The sequence below is a fragment of the Phoca vitulina genome, unplaced genomic scaffold (assembly GCF_004348235.1).
Source record: "Phoca vitulina isolate PV1807 unplaced genomic scaffold, GSC_HSeal_1.0 scaffold40, whole genome shotgun sequence".
Lineage (NCBI taxonomy): Eukaryota > Metazoa > Chordata > Mammalia > Carnivora > Phocidae > Phoca > Phoca vitulina.
This window is the reverse complement of record NW_022589743.1, coordinates 13504116-13519951: the sequence shown is the minus strand read 5'-3', so window position 1 is coordinate 13519951 and position 15836 is coordinate 13504116. Positions and strand designations below refer to the sequence as shown.

Sequence of the window (15836 nt, the reverse complement as noted above, 5' to 3'; positions counted from 1 at the left end):
CTTGTAATTGCTTCTCTTTTCCAACTCAGAAGGTGGAAGGATGGCCAGGTGTAGGTAGGTCTCATGAATCCTGGCTGGAACCTTGGGTGACAGGTTCCTGATTTTGCTCTCCCACCCCTTCCCAATTCCAGACCTGACTTGAAAGGCAGGAAGGAGATGGGAACAGGAGGAGCAAAAAGGGGTATCGAGCAGGAGGGAGACTAATGCGAGCCCCAGTCCCCCCTCTTCCCTGAGAACCCAGAGGGGCCTGGGAGGATTGAAGAAAACCCACTGAGCCAGGTGTGGTTTGGGGTAAAGTTTAATGTAACAGCCTCGGGAGAGTTGAGTTCACAAGCAGGGATTCCCGTGCAACCGTCCAGATGGAGCCGGAGTAGCTCCTGGGGTCTGTGCCCCCTTCACGTGCACCCCATGACACCTGAGAGGAGATTTTGTCGTCAGTGCCCGCCACCGGGTCAGTTGGGCATATTGGGCGAAGCGGGACCTGAATCACAGTGGGCTCTACTGGCTGAGTAGACGGCCTTACGTAGATAGGGTGGCTGAAGCCAGTCCCTCCCGTCTGGGGCCTGCAGTGGTGGTAGGTAAGGAATCACAGGCTGCAGAGAGGCATGCTGGGAACATAAGCAGGTCTGGGCACGGCCCCTGGGGGCTGCCAGACTAGCAGCAGCTTTTCCCCCATTTCGGCCGAATCAGAGACCTTGATGTGCCTGGCACAGCCCCGACCCCCCGCCAGACCAGTGTTTCCATCCAAAAGAGGTCAGGGAGAGGGGTGCTGCCAGGCTGCCCCGTGGCCTGGCTCCCTGGGGATGGGTCCAGAGCTCTAGGAAAGGTGAGCCCCTCTGCCTCCACGTGGGTTCGTGGTTGGGGCAAAGATGGAGAGCCGGGAGCTCTCTCCAACCATGCAGGGAACTGGCTGGGAGCTTAGAGTCAGGAGTCCTCCCTGGCTCAGCCCTTTCCCTCCAGGGGGTGCAAAACATCTGTGGCCTCCTCCAGTCAGGGAAAGTTGTGGGTGTAGGGCTGGACTTGCCGGCTGAGCTTGCAGGACAATCTGGTTATTCATCTGCTCACAGCCAGGGCAAGTCTTTGAGTATGTGGGGGAAGGGGGAGGATAAGAAAGGCCAGATAAGCTGGCCCCATGGCGGCTGCCACAGGGCTCGGGTTATCAGAGAGGCCTTGGGCCTGGCCCCTGGCTAATTGGGGAGGTTATGGACCCTGCCACAGCCTGTAATCAGCTGGAAGTGAGATCTAGGCCCCTGGGTGGGGGACCTTACTGCCCACTGGCCCTGGAGCAGCCAGCCTCCTATCCTCTAGAGATAACACCAAGGGCAATCTCCACCTCACCCCCCCCCCCCCAGCAGCCCAGCAGACCTCCATGATGCCATCACCTAGGAGGCCATCAGAACATGCATCTAATTGTGGCCTGACCGAGTGACCTTGAGGAAGCCATGTGATCTCCGATTCTCACAGTGCTACCTGCTCAAAGGGCAAATTACCACGGACTTTCTCTCAATTTGATGGAGGAAAAAATATCTTCATGGTCTGTGAAGAGGCTGATGGGAGCTGGGGTGGCAGCTCAAGGAGGGAGGGCAGTATCTGGGATTGATTTGAGAGAAGGCCCAGTGGTCCCAAGGCAAATCTAGGCACACGAGCGCTCTGTCCAACAGTAGTACGGGCTCTGGAAGCAAGCAGAGGCCAGGGCAGGCAGCTGCCAGTCTGGGGTTGGAAGTGGTTTCTCAAGGGCTGATTTTTCTGATTTGCACAGACCAGAGAATTTCTGAACTAGAAAGTACTTAAGAGAGTACTGCTTGGTCCTGATTTTGCAGATGAGAAGCCGGAGCCCCAGAGAAGGCCCGGGCCTTGCCCAAGGTTACAAAGTCACCCAGCTAATCCGACCTCGTTCTGCTTCGTGCTCCCTCCTATGCCTCCGCCCAGCTCCCTTCGAAGGCGGGATTCTGTGCTGACCTCCCTGTCCTGCGCCCCCACACAATCCAAGATCTGATCCCACTCATCTCCATCCCCTACCCCTAAGAGCTTCCAGACCCAGCCCCTGGCTGATGTTTGAAGCTGCTCCCTGTCCCTGCGTAACTTGGAAAGGCGGCCCCCTCCCGCAGACCTAGAGCCGGAAACTCTAGGGGCAAAGGGAGAGAGCGTCTTGTCTGTCTTGTATTCAAAACAAGAGCCCAGCCTGACGGTGGGGCCCTGAAATCTCAGTGTTGCCCTGCTGTGTAAGTCAGGACAGCAGTGACATCACCAGCTGCTAAGGAGTGGAGACGGCCTTGCTCTCTTTTAAGGTCCCAAGGTCCCATCCCAGCCCTGCCACTGGTAGCTGCGTGGCAAATTACTGCCCCTCTGGGCTTCAGGGTCCTCATCTGTAAAGTAGGGGGAGAGGTGCCCGTCCTGCCAAGAAGAGCAACCAGGCTGAAGCCAGCAGAGAGGAAGTTACCGGTTAGAAAGGCAAAAGGTTGGTTGGAGGCCCCGAGGCTGACCAGACAGGCCAGGTAGCTCTACCTCGGGAAAGGGAGGGCGGGTACGACCCAGCTGGAACCCTGATTGTGGGGCGCTGCCCCGGACGACGACGCTGCGCCAGGAAATCCCCGGCCGCTCCCTGCGAAAGCGTTTGGGAAAGCGAATCCTGATCCTGGCGAGCGCGCGCAGGCCAGCCCCGCCCCCTCTCTCTCAGGTGGGCTGGTCTTAGGGGGTCCTTTAAGAGAGTTGCCCCCCCAAAAAAGAGATTTGCCCCCCTCTCAAGCCCCGCAACAGCATGACCTGCTCTCACCGCCATGATCCCAAGCACCCACACCCAACCATTTCACAGCTGTGCACGTCCACACGCTCGCAGGTTCCCACATGTACACCTCACTTGGGCCGACCCCTGCTCCCAAGCAGACAGCGGCCACCAACGGATAAGACCCCAGAGCAGCTAATAGTCTGGAGCTCCCAGGGTTATAGGGTCCCCAAAACTCTGGGGAAGTCGTCCAAAGGCCGGAGGGGACGCACCCTGGGTTGCCGGCCGACGCACCTCGCCATCGGGTGTAAAGTGACCCCCTTCAAAGGCCGGGTACGTCCCGAACCCGAGCGGCCAGGAGGGGCCTCGTCTTCGCATTAGCCTGGAAGACTGGGGACTGGGCCACACGGGCCGTGTCTGCCCAGGCACTTCCCGGGACCTCACCGGAAAAAGCGTCCCCGCCGCCTTTCCTGGAGCAAGGCCGGGGCCACGACGCGGGCCGTGAAGAGGTCGCGCCTCCCGCTCTCCCCACGCCCCCCATCCCAGCCATTTGGCCCGACCCCGCGCGGGGTAATTGGGTCGGGAGGGAGGCGTCGGGCGGGCGGCGACTCCAGAGAGACTGCGCGCCTGTCAGCCGCAATTTGTCTAAGTGGACGGGACAGGCCGGGCCGCTGCGGGCCGGGGTCATCGAGGCCGCGGCCCCCACCCCAGCCAGAGCCGGGACCGCGGGGGAGCCGGGCCCGGCCGCTAAACGGGGCTGGCTGGCGCCAAGACTCCGGGAGGCGCGGGTCCGGCCGGGAAGCGCGGGGCTGGGAAGCAACTCTGTGTCTTCCCCCGCACCCCCCACCACACACAGACACACAGACACACACACACACACACACAACGCGCCAAGATGGGGACAGGCTGGTCACACGCATAGGCCACACACGTCACCTGAGCTTAGCCCGGGCACAATCATATCCTTAGTACTCGTCTCACGACAGCGCCCCGTTACCCGACGCACGTCCCCTGTGCCACTGACCATATACCCCTAAGCCATCCACGCGGGCGCACTCAGGTCCACGCCCAGTCACACAGAGCAAAGACATCGGCGAGGCCCAACCCCGGGAAGGTCCCAACAGTGGCCTTGACCCCGCGAAATGTTACGGGGCCAAGGACGGACGGGCGGCCCAGCCAGGCTCAGGACCAAGGCACCACCCGGCCCAGGCCGCCACCCCCCCCCCCGCGCCCGATTTCCTTGTTGCGGGAATCGCGGAGCGTACTGGGGGCGCACAACCACCCGCTGGAGGCCGGGAGGCCCGCGCCCGCCCGACGCCCGGACCCAGGACTGCCTGGGAGAGGGAGGGGCAGCTGAGCGCGCGTCCCCCGCCCGTCTGCGGGGCCCGGCCGATGCGAAGTGACAGGGGCCGGAGCTTTGTTGTGGAGCCTCGGCCGCCTGGCGCCAGCCGCCCCCGCCCGTGCCCTCCCCCCTCCAGCCCCGGGCGGCTTGCGAGGCGCCCCCCGGGGCCTCTTAAAGAGACACGAACTCTCAGCCCCGGGGACCCCCCTAGAGGCGCCTGTTCCCGGGAAGGGGAAGAGGGGTAGACCCTGGTGGGGGAGGGGCCGAGCAGGAGCTTGGGAGGCTCAAGGCGCCGCTCCGAGGCCTCCTGGGCCTCCCCTGCGTGGGTTTTCGAGGAGTCAAGGATCTTCCTCGGTGGAGAGTTTGGCTGGGGGGTAGATTCAGAATCTTGACAGCGCCTGTAGCAAGATCTCGGGTTGGTTGCGGGACGGAAAGGCAGGGCAGACGACAGGGGCCTGGCCGGAAAGAGCCTGTGGCCGCGGGAGGGCAAGTCGGTGCCCCAGTGGCTGTGGCCAGGTGGGATCGTGGTCCCCAAATGCAGCCATGCACCGTCGCCGGGGTTCTTCGGCAAACAACCCAGGCCAGCGTGTTTCGAACTCTCCGGGCCTTGGACCCCTGGACCAGCTACGGACCTTTCCCAAGAAAATGTCCAAATTGCACAGTTAGGTGTACACACATTCTTATGGGCACAAAAGTATGTGTACACGCACGACTTTGCAAATGTATTCACGGATTCCCCCGAGCCCGTCCCCGGATTCCTGGCTAAGGAACGCTGCCCTATTATCTGGTCACCTCACCGACTGCGCAAACCTGCCCACACACGTCCCTCCCTGAGGGGCCATATCCCGCCTAAATGGAGCCGGCAGGACTTTGTGCAAAGCTGCAACGGATCCGGCCCCTTCTGCGTAGACTGCGCAGCGCGGAGTCGAAGATTCGTTCTGGACAGAGAGGAGGCACTGAGAGAGGAGCGACCCAGCCACGAGCAGGGTCGTGAAGAGAAACCCTGTGGGGGCGGCGCTCGTTCGCGAGCCGGGTAAGGGAGCTGCGAGGGCTCCGGGACTGGCTTGGAAAAGTAGAAAAAAGGTCGCGGAGGTCAAACAGCTCTGGCCGGTCCCTAATCCGCACTGCTCCAAACCATCAGGCTTTACATGCCAGGTCCAAGTGTGCAGCGACAAGGTGCCCTGTGACTGGGTGTGCGCAATGGATGGGCAGTGTTGCCTGGGTCACTGTTGGATGTGGGCTGTACGCGTCTACCACGCGGGCACAGGGCCCTCGCCAGCCGAACTCGCCCGCACTTATATAGGTTGTGCGGGCAGGAGTGTCACCCATGTGTAGTTATGTGGTCCTTCTTGTCCTTTAGAACACGACCACCAGGAATCAGTCTGAGTGTCAGCGCCCGAGCCCGACTCAAGGCAGGTGTGTGGCCGCTTCACTCCCTGGGGGCACTCCTTAAATTGCGGCTCACGCCGTGCACAGTGGGCACCACCGTACTGGGCACAACACACACACACACACACACACACACACACACACACACTATGGGGGGGGGAAATAGTGGGGTTCCTGAAGAACGAAGACTGGGGGGGGGCGGGTGGATTCAACCACAGGTGTGCGCAGACCCTCCGACCCTCACACTCGTTGCTCCGAACTACTGAACTTGGGAGACCTACGCTTCGGAGAGACGGAAACAAACTCTAAGAACGTGGCGGAGAGCGGAGAGACGATGCCGCTGTTTAGGATGAGGGAGACTTGGGTCTCCGGTACCGGATGCGGCGAAAATTCGTTGGGTCGCGGGTCAAGAATCTGGGAACCCGGATCAGCCCGCGCCGTGCCTCCCTGTGCTCGGCGGAAGATGCGCTCACCTTCCTAGCCCCGAGGACCGGCTCTCCGGGCCGTCGGAGGACTCAGGACTGGATCCGGGACGCAGACAGATACTGGGCTGAGTTCAGGGCTTGCCGGGAACTCCACGTTCCTCCCGAGTCTTCCTGTGAGGTGGAGGCGCGGGCTAGGGGGTACCCGCGTTTCCCGAGTGCAAGGCCGCGTCCCACTCCCGCCCACGCCGGCCCCGCCGGGGTTCTACCACCGCTCCACTCACCGGCTCCCGCCACCTGAGTTCCGCTCCAGGACCTCCGCCGCCCGCGCCTCCCGACTCGCCCGCCCACCGGCCTCTCTTTCCAGCCCCTGCCGGAGTGCAGGGGCCGCGGGCGGCGCCGCAGCGGAGAGCGGGGTCGGAGGCCAAGCTGGGGCGCGGGCCAGAGCGGCCGGGCCGCCGGGCGAGGGAGAAAGAGGGCGCCCCCTCTCCTCTCGGGGCCGTGTCAATGCTTTGCACTTGGAGCCGGCGTGCGGCTGGGGGTCCTTCCCCAGGGCCCTGGGACCCGGGCGCCCCCCGCCTCAGGCCCTTTCGGCGGGTCGGGTCGGCCCGCCGCGCTTTCCCGTCCGGGCGCAGGCAGCCGCGGGCGCGGGCGGCGGGCGGCGGGGTGGGGGCCGGGGCAGGGGGAGGGGTCTCGGGGCCCGCTGGCCCGTCATTGGTTAATATTTTATTCTGTTGACATGTTTTCTTACTGCTGAGGCTTCCGACACCTTCTCCCCGGCCCCCCCTCCCGGCCGGAGCTTGGCTTGAGCTGTCAAAACCCCGCCCCCGGAGACCCACAATTGGTCCAAAAAGCGTAAAATCAGCAATCAAGGGGGGCCTGGCTCGTTAGCGCAGGGGATCCGAGCAGGGCAGGACATGTGAGATAGTCACAGTTTTCCAGAGATCACGACAAGATCTAACCAGTCGCGCGTGGTCCCCGGCGCCGGAGCGGGCCAGCCCAGCCCAGCCCCGCGCAGAGCCCCCGCCACCCCCGCGCCCAGAGCCCCGCGCCCCTCGCCGTGCGCCGGACGGGGAGCCGGGAGAAGCCGCCGCTGCGCTTGCCACCCGGGTCGCCCTTCCTCTGCGCGCGCCGCCGCCCGGGCCGGGGGTCCGAGCCGCGCGCCCCCGGCCCCGGCCCCTGGGCGCCTGGGCCGGATGTCCCGATGAGAGAGCCGGCGCTGGCGGCCAGCGCCATGGCTTACCACCCGTTCCACGCGCCACGGCCGGCCGACTTTCCCATGTCCGCCTTCCTGGCGGCGGCGCAGCCCTCCTTCTTCCCGGCGCTCGCACTGCCGCCCGGCGCGCTGGCCAAGCCGCTGCCCGACCCGGGCCTGGCGGGGGCGGCGGCCGCGGCGGCCGCGGCGGCGGCAGCGGCCGAGGCGGGGCTGCACGTCTCGGCACTCGGCCCGCACCCGCCCGCCGCGCATCTGCGCTCGCTTAAGAGCCTGGAGCCCGAGGACGAGGTGGAGGACGACCCCAAGGTGACGCTGGAGGCCAAGGAGTTGTGGGACCAGTTCCACAAGCTGGGCACCGAGATGGTCATCACCAAGTCTGGGAGGTAGGGCGGCTGGCTGGCCGGCGGGCATGCAGGCGGGCGGGCGGGCTGGGGCACCCGACAGCACCGACCAGCGCCGAGCCCGCCGCTCGCGGCTCGCGGCTCCCGGCTCCGGCCCCGGCCCCGGCGCCGGCCCCGGCCCCGGCCCCGGCGCCACGCTTAGCTCCCACAGACATCCAAGTTGACTTTTCTCATTTGGCACTGAGCGAATTTTTTAAAACTAAACCATCAAAATCTCCCGAATGAAATAAAACGAAAACACGCTCCTAAAGAGTAGTCCCAACCTTTCTGAGTCCCAAAGCCGAGGAGGCCCCGAGGCTCGGCCCGGGCGGGTCTCTGAGATCTCGGCTGCGGCTCCTCAGCCCTGCCGCCTCGCTCTCCTGCCTCCGGGTCTGGCTCTCGGAGCTCCGGGGAGGTGCAGCATCTCCCGGACTGTCCTCTGACCCTGGAACCCAGAATGAGACTCGCACCATGCTAGGCCCAGGCTGGCCAGCTGATTCCAGCCCGCCATTCCGTTCCGGCAGTAAGCCCCGAGCGGGCCCAGCTGCCGCCTGACCTGGGCTGGGAGCCTTGTCCGGGCCCACGAGCGAGGAGCTCCCTGCTCACACACCGCTCTAGGCCTTAAAGCCAGAAGAAAATCACAGTCCCCAGCCCTCCACCCTTCGACTCAGCCACCGAGAATCCAGGCCTCAGGTTCACCCTCTTCCCCCGAAACTTAAGGTTCTTGTTCGGCTGTAACCCAGTTCCCCAAGCAAACATCTTCTGGTTTTATTTTTGGGAGTTTCAGTCCCCGTGGGCATATCCCCTGAATGAATTTTGGGGAGATTCAAAAGAAGCAGGTGTATTTCTAGGGGGGCCTGGATTTCTTTCCTGGACATCGGCTTTCATCTCGGATGAGGGAGAAAGACAGTCACCAGACCTGAGGATAGGGCCGATGGGAAACCCTATAGTAAGAGAGGGTTTGACAAGCGGAAATGGGATCCCCCAGGAATAACAACCACAGGTGGGGTGTCCCAGGCAGTGAGATGGGGGCAAAGCAGCGACAGCAGGGAAACACAGATGGGGAAGCTCCTGGCAGTGGTGCGTGCCCGGGAGTGGGGTCCTCAGACATAAAACCGGGTTCCATGGAGTCTTCCCCTTCACCTTTCCCGCAGGAGGATGTTTCCCCCTTTCAAGGTGCGAGTCAGCGGCCTGGACAAGAAGGCCAAATACATCCTGCTCATGGACATTGTGGCCGCTGACGATTGTCGGTATAAATTCCATAACTCGCGCTGGATGGTGGCGGGAAAGGCCGACCCTGAGATGCCCAAACGCATGTACATCCACCCGGACAGCCCGGCCACGGGAGAGCAGTGGATGGCCAAGCCTGTGGCTTTCCACAAGCTGAAACTGACCAACAACATCTCCGACAAGCATGGCTTCGTGAGTGCTGGGCGGGCGCAGGGAAGGGGGTCGGATACTGCGCATCTGGTGCCGCAGGGGGTGGGGGCGGGAGAGCAGGCGGCGGGATTCCCCGGAGGGGAGCGCTGGCCGAACCCTCGGAGTGCCCCTGCTCGGGTCACTGCCTTGTGGCCTGTGCTAGCTGACCCTGGGCCCAGAGGGCTCCGCAGGCCTGGGGAGTGAAGGGGTTGTGGGGCGGTAAGCTCCAGGCTGCTCATAATCTCGGCTGGGGTCAGGCCTGCCAAAGCTCTTCCTAGAGCCCAGCGGGAGGCAGGTGCGACCGGGACTCATTTGTGCAGCCTCTGGTCTTTAACTGCTGAGCTTGGAAGTCCTGACCCCGACCTCAGCTTTTCCTTGCCCTTCCCCTTGACCCCTGTCCCCATTTCCCCCCCAAACTAGGGAGATTCAAAAGTTAAACCAGCCCCCTTCACATCCTAAGACTCCTTTCCCTCCTCCCACAGGCAGATGCCCCACCAGGAGGAGGGAGTTTGGGGGTTCTCTCCGTTTCTGCCTGAGCCAGGCCCCCAGTGAATGGGAGGGGGGAGTTGATGGGGCAAAAGGGACTGCCCATTCAGAGGTAGGGCAGTCGTTGAGCCCCTGGAAGGTCCACATCTTCTCTCCGTGGAGTTACTAGGGGCTTAGCAATGAGTCCAGGAAGAGAGGTTAAGAGTGGAGTTTTATGGGGTTTTTATTTTGTTTTATTTCTGTTTTCAACTGGGGTAATTTTTTTAAGTGGAGAAAGAGAAACTGCGATAAAGAAAACTGAGAGGAGAAAATAGAAGAAAAAGAAATATAGGCAAGAAAAGGGGCAGAGAAGACAGGAGAAAATCGCAGAGGAGGGGGTGCAGGAGGCGGACGAAGAAAGAGACAGAGACTTGCAAAGAGGTTGGGTCCCCAGGGAGTAGAAGTGCTGGGGCCAAAGGCTGGGGGCTTCCGGCTGACCCGCGCCCTCCCCACAGACGATCCTGAACTCCATGCACAAGTACCAACCGCGCTTCCACATCGTGAGAGCCAACGACATCCTGAAGCTGCCCTACAGCACCTTCCGCACCTACGTGTTCCCGGAGACCGACTTCATTGCGGTCACTGCCTACCAGAACGACAAGGTGCGCTGGGTGGGCAGCGGGCCCAGGCCCTGCACCGACGCCCCCTTACACCTGCAGGCTCCAAGCCATCACTCACATCCGCCCCAAGCCCCCAGGACCCACCCTGCGCCCTCACAGCTCACTCCCCAGCACCAAGTCTTGCATCCGTAAACGCAGCACCCACCGAAATCCCCCAGGCTCCCTCCCAAGTCGGTGACACGTACACACAGGCTCCCCGGGCACCCGAACAGCTGGGCGCTCGTTGGGGTGGGGATGTTTACTTAGCAATTAGCAGAGACTCCGGGCCCGCGCTGACATTTTTACATTTTATTCGTTTATTTCTTGGCTCAGGGACGGGAATTTAAATGAAGAGAGGGAGCCTGAGGCAATCTGCCCTGGCTTCCTGGCGGCTTGGAAACCAGCGATAGGAACCCAGGGCCCAGTTTTCACTCTCCCAGGGGGTGCCAGAGGGCGGGACAGGTGACACAGCTTCCCAAAGCACCCCCCCCCCATCCGACCAGGCCCCAACCCCTTGGGAGGTGTTTAGAGACTTTTCCTTCAAGTTAAAGGGCTTTTTCTTCTTGCTGCCTTTCTACACTCTCTCTCTAGAGGGGCAGAGAAGCACTCCCTCTGGGCCTGTGCCCGTGTGTACCCCTCTCCAGAGAGTGTCCAAGTGCCCTGCCGGTCATTCTTTTTGTCTTTGTGAGACGATGTGTATGCGGGTATGCGGCAATCTTTTGGGTGCCTTGGATACGTGTGGAGGTGTGCGGATTCGTTTGGTTCTGTGGGCATTTGTTTTGTCTGTGTGTGCTTGCGTGTGCGCGGGCCCGTGAGTGTGATCTGTGCCTGTGGTGTGGACTTGCGTGTGCTCTGCTGTCCCTGTGCGCGCCTGCTCAGATGCCCGGTTTGTTTAACTTGAGTGACCGAGTGGCCCTGGGTGCATGCTTGGGCAGATCTCTGCTCTGCGCACAGCTTTGGGCTTGTGTGTACAAGGTAAGAGAATATGCCTCGAATAAAGTTTTTGGAGGAGGAGAGACCCCCGTGGCTTCCCGCGAGGCCCGCCGGCCTCACCTCGTCCTCCGGCTGGGAGCGTCCTATCCCAGGCGGGCGGGTACCAAGCGGACCTTCGCGGGTCTCTCCTCTGGACCGGCCTCCTCTGACCTCGGGGTGCCCCAGGCCAGGCTGCAGGAGCCGCTTCCTGACCTGGCGCCGCCCCCTCCGCCCCCCCCCCCCCCCCGCAGATCACGCAGCTGAAGATCGACAACAACCCGTTTGCCAAGGGCTTCCGGGACACCGGGAATGGCCGGCGGGAGAAAAGGTGAGGGGTGAGCCAGCCGGCTCCACGGAGGGTGCCTGAGCGAGCAGGACGCGGGGCTGTGTGCACGCGCCTCTGACCCGCTCCCTCCGCTCATCCCCAGGAAGCAGCTGACGCTGCCGTCCCTGCGGCTGTACGAGGAACACTGCAAGCCCGAGCGCGACGGCGCGGAGTCGGACGCCTCGTCTTGCGACCCTGCCCCCGCGCGGGAACCGCCACCCTCCCCGGGGTCAGCGCCTAGTCCCCTGCGCCTGCATCGAACCCGAGGTGAGGGTCGGGTGGTCGGACGGGGGTGGAGGTGGCGGGGGGGGGGGGGGGGGGGTGGAGGGGAGGGACTCCTCAAGGCGCCGGGCTGGCTCTTTGCTCAGCGTCGGGTAACCGGGTAACCGTCAGCAGTGTGTCTGGGACGGGGCGTCCGACCCAGGCCTTCCCTGGGAGGGGCGGCCCCCCGTAGCTAGACGATCTGGCTGGACTCCGAGCCAGGCCCCGGGCGCTGTGTGACTCTGGCAGTGAGTTTCCTTTACACGGCTCCGTTTCTCCAGCTCTAAATACGGGGCCTGAGATTAGGTGACCTGCAGCTGCCCCCTGCCCGACGAGGATCTAGAAGCTCCTCGGACGCGGCTTCCCCGAGAGCAGGCCCTTCCCAGTCTCTCCGACCCGGCCCAGACGCCGGGGGAGGCCTCGCGTCTGTCTCCTCCCGGGCCCCTGTGACCTCGCGCGTCCTCTCTCCCCGCAGCCGAGGAGAAGTCGTGCGCCGCGGACAGCGACCCAGAGCCGGAGAGGCTGAGCGAGGAGCGCGCGGGGCCGGCGCTAGGCCGCAGCCCGGCCCTGGACAGCGGCAGCCCCCCTCGCTTGACCGAACCTGAGCGCGCCCGGGAGCGGCGCAGCCCGGAGAGGGGCAAGGAGCCGGCCGAGAGCGGCGCGGACGGCCCGTTCGGCCTGCGGAGCCTAGAGAAGGAGCGCGCCGAAGCGAGGCGGAAGGACGACGGGCGCAAGGAGGCGGGCGAGGGCAAGGAGCCCGGCCTGGCGCCGCTGGTGGTGCAGACGGACAGTGCGTCCCCCCTGGGCGCCGGACACCTGCCGGGCCTGGCTTTCTCTGGCCATCTGCACGGGCAGCAGTTCTTCGGGCCGCTGGGGGCCGGCCAGCCGCTCTTCTTGCACCCGGGACAGTTCGCCATGGGCCCCGGAGCCTTCTCCGCCATGGGCATGGGTCACCTGCTGGCCTCGGTGGCGGGCGGCGGCGGCAGTGGTGCAGGAGGCGGGCCAGGGGCCGCCACCGGGCTGGACGCAGGCGGGCTGGGTCCCGCGGCCAGCGCCGCAAGCACTGCTGCGCCCTTCCCTTTCCACCTCTCCCAGCATATGCTGGCATCTCAGGTAAGGCCTGTGATCTGGAGGGAGAAAGAGCGAGGTGGGCATAGGGCCCGAGGGTGCCACGGGGGCTCTGAGCTTCCCGCGGGCAATGACTCTGTCCTGGCAAGACCCGATGGACACTCTCCAGGACACCTAGATGCAGGGAGACTAAGACTGTAGGTCTAGGGTCTGGCCAGAGCACTGTTTCTGACTCGTGTGTGACTCTGGACAAGTCCCTGACCCTCTTTGGGGGTCCCTTCCCTATGCCTCCAGCACCGAGTGGCACCCATTAGACTCTTCCTCTGACAGACTGCATCTGCCTCTGGGTTTTGTGAAGTCCACTTTCCTGGCCTCAGGACACTTCTCTTGGAAACAAAAACTCTTGGCTCACTGTCAGTCCCTGAAAGGCTTAGATGCCTGGAAAAAGGGAGTAGGAAAATTTGCAATATTTTCTGGACAATCGACCACCACAATGACCCACCTCTCAGATGCCTCTGGCGCCTTTCAGGCCCTCCAGGAAGTCCTCTGACCTGACAAAGAACAGGACTGTTCCTCCCCCCCCCCAACCTTGGGTCTCCCAACTCCTCCAGCCACACATCTCAGGGAAGAGGGGCTCAGTTCCCCAGGCCCAGGCTGAAATTCTGAGCTCCCAGGGGAGACTTTATGAAACTGGCCAGCAGCAAAATACGGAGATCCAACGGGGAGAGCGGCCTCTTTGGTTGCTTGGGTGGAATATTCCCTGTGGAAAGATTTGGAATCTCTACATTCATTTTCTTCCCTCTGAGGTTTCTGGCAAATTGAACCCTTGAGATCTTATCTTAAGGGAAGGAAAATAGGAGTTCAGGTCTCAGAAGGCTCCTTTGGTTCAGAAGCAGATACTTTGGAAGTGGGGGAGGGCGTTCTGAAATGGGTTTTTCAGTGTCAGGGATGTGTGGAGTGAGGGAAGCACTCACATCACGTGTATCTGTGGCTCTGAGATGGCAAGGAAGCCTCTGGAAAATGGAGCTCAGGGCTTGGAGGTTTAATGTGCATCCTTGATTCTGTGTGTATGCGAATGCCTCCTCCCCAGCATGGGTCATGGGGAAGTCAGGGCTTCTAGGTACAGTCTGGGCAACAGGTGCAAGACCAGGTTGAGAGCAGGCACTCAGGAGGCATCACTGGGTATCCTGCTAGTGGTCACGTTCCTGTGCCAGGGTAGCCTGGCCCTGGCCATCAGGTAGAGCCGGCTTTGGGGAGGTCTGAAGCCTCCCTCCTTCCTCCCCACCTGAGATGCCAGGACTGAAAGCCCAGTAGGGCTTGACCTTCTCGGGAAGGATATTTTCTCATTCCTGACTAAGCTGCTTCTTTCCTTCTCCCTGCCTGAGCCAGGCCTGGAAGCCCAGCGCAGTCAGCTCCCTGCACTCCTCCCCATACCTTCATACTCTGGGGAGTGAGCCATTATCTCAAAGGTCAGATAATCCAAAAGTCGGGCCTCACGGACTCAGACGGTGTTTATCCAGGGTCTCCTGGCTACTGTGCTCTCCACAGGCAGACTTTGAATTCCTTCCTCAGCTGCCACTGAGGTGCCGCCAGGAGTTCTCTGTAGAATATCCAGGCCAGTTTATAAACGGATTGGCATCTATGCCCTTCTCCTGGCCCAGGCAGGAGATCCCTGAGCATGCAGGCAGGTAAAAGCAGAATTTACAGAGCTCCTCCCCCCCCTTGTCGGTGCTTCCTCAGTCCTTTGGGGGGGGCACCTGCAGAAAGCAGGGCTGGGGAGGACACTGTTCTAAGTGACAGAACCTCCCAAGACAGCCAAAGCTGCCTGCTTACCACCTGGCTCTGTGCCTGCCCAGTTTCCCCCGTCTGGGCCTTTGCGGGTGCTAGGCCAGCCGCCCGGCCTGTCTTCCCCTCACTCGTACTGAATACCGGGCACAGAGCTTGATGGCGCCAGACCTGTCTCATCACCCGAAGTGGGCTCCCTTCTAAGGGGTTTGGCCGCAGCATACTGGCTCATGCCTACCTGTGCTGCTTGGGGTTACAGTTCTGGGAGCTCTGGGCTTCTATTCCTAGCACCGTCGGGTGCTGGCAGCACCACCCCAGCCCCCAGCTTCCCCTCAGAACACCTCAGGCAGGCTGCCTAACCCTTGTCTTGTTCTGTTTCTTTCAGGGAATCCCAATGCCCACTTTCGGAGGCCTCTTCCCCTACCCCTACACGTACATGGCAGCCGCTGCGGCCGCGGCCTCTGCTCTGCCAGCGACCAGTGCTGCGGCCGCAGCTGCCGCCGCCGCAGGCTCCCTGTCCCGGAGCCACTTTCTGGGCAGTGCCCGGCCCCGCCTGCGTTTCAGCCCCTACCAGATCCCGGTAACGCTCCCGCCCGGCGCGAGCCTCCTCACCACTGGGCTGGCGGCCGACGGCTCCAAGGCTGCCGGCGGCAACAGCCGGGAGCCCAGCCCGCTGCCGGAGCTGGCTCTCCGCAAGGTTGGGGGCCCTTCCCGGGGTGCCCTGTCACCCAGCGGCTCAGCCAAAGAGGCGGCCAGTGAACTGCAGAGCATCCAGAGACTGGTGAGTGGGCTGGAGAGCCAGCGAGCCCTCTCCCCCGGCAGGGAGTCGCCCAAGTGAGGGGGCTGCCCAGCGGCTCCGCTGCCACGCAGACCTCCCGGGCTGCCTGCCCCTGCTGCTTGGCACGTGTACAGCACAGAATGGGTATTTATTTACATAAAGGAGCAAAAGCGGGCTGCAGCAGCCGGAACAGAGGCCCGCCCGACCAGCCAGCCGGGGCCTGGGCCATTTCCCTGGGCCTCACAAGGAACCCAGCTGCCGGGAACGCAGTCGCTTAGGAGCCACTGGTCATGGTCCAGATCTGCTCCAGTGGCAAGGTGGCATTGGCCAGGGGCCCCTCTGGGTCCTCCGGCGCTGTGGGCAGGCCTCATCGCCCCGCCCAGCAGCCTCTTCCAGAGCCAGAAGGTGCAGGAGTCAGGGATGGGAGCCTCGGAGAGAAGCCCAGAGCCCCTAGCCTTGGGCCTGGACCGCTTGAGAATCTGCAGCGAGGGATGCTGGGCTCAGTGAAGACTGAAGTCAGTGTAGACTTGAGCTGGGAGGGACCTGTTCTTTTAGTCCTCCCACTTCTTCCCCCAAAAAGACAGGCGCCCCTCCCCCCCCCCCGGGTCAGCGGAGGGAGTGGCACTTCTGCCT

The 15836-nt window shown here is 62.8% G+C and overlaps 1 protein-coding gene across 1 annotated transcript; it reads left to right on the top strand.

Moving 5' to 3' along the window:
* Positions 1–7079: 7079 nt before the first annotated feature.
* TBX2 (T-box transcription factor 2) lies at positions 7080–15400 on the top strand. Its single transcript, XM_032428900.1, has 7 exons — positions 7080–7474; positions 8626–8893; positions 9871–10017; positions 11238–11314; positions 11415–11578; positions 12048–12685; positions 14811–15400. The coding sequence occupies exons 1-7, from the start codon at positions 7080–7082 to the stop codon at positions 15261–15263; spliced, it is 2142 nt and encodes a 713-aa protein (XP_032284791.1). The 3' UTR covers positions 15264–15400.
* Positions 15401–15836: the final 436 nt, after the last annotated feature.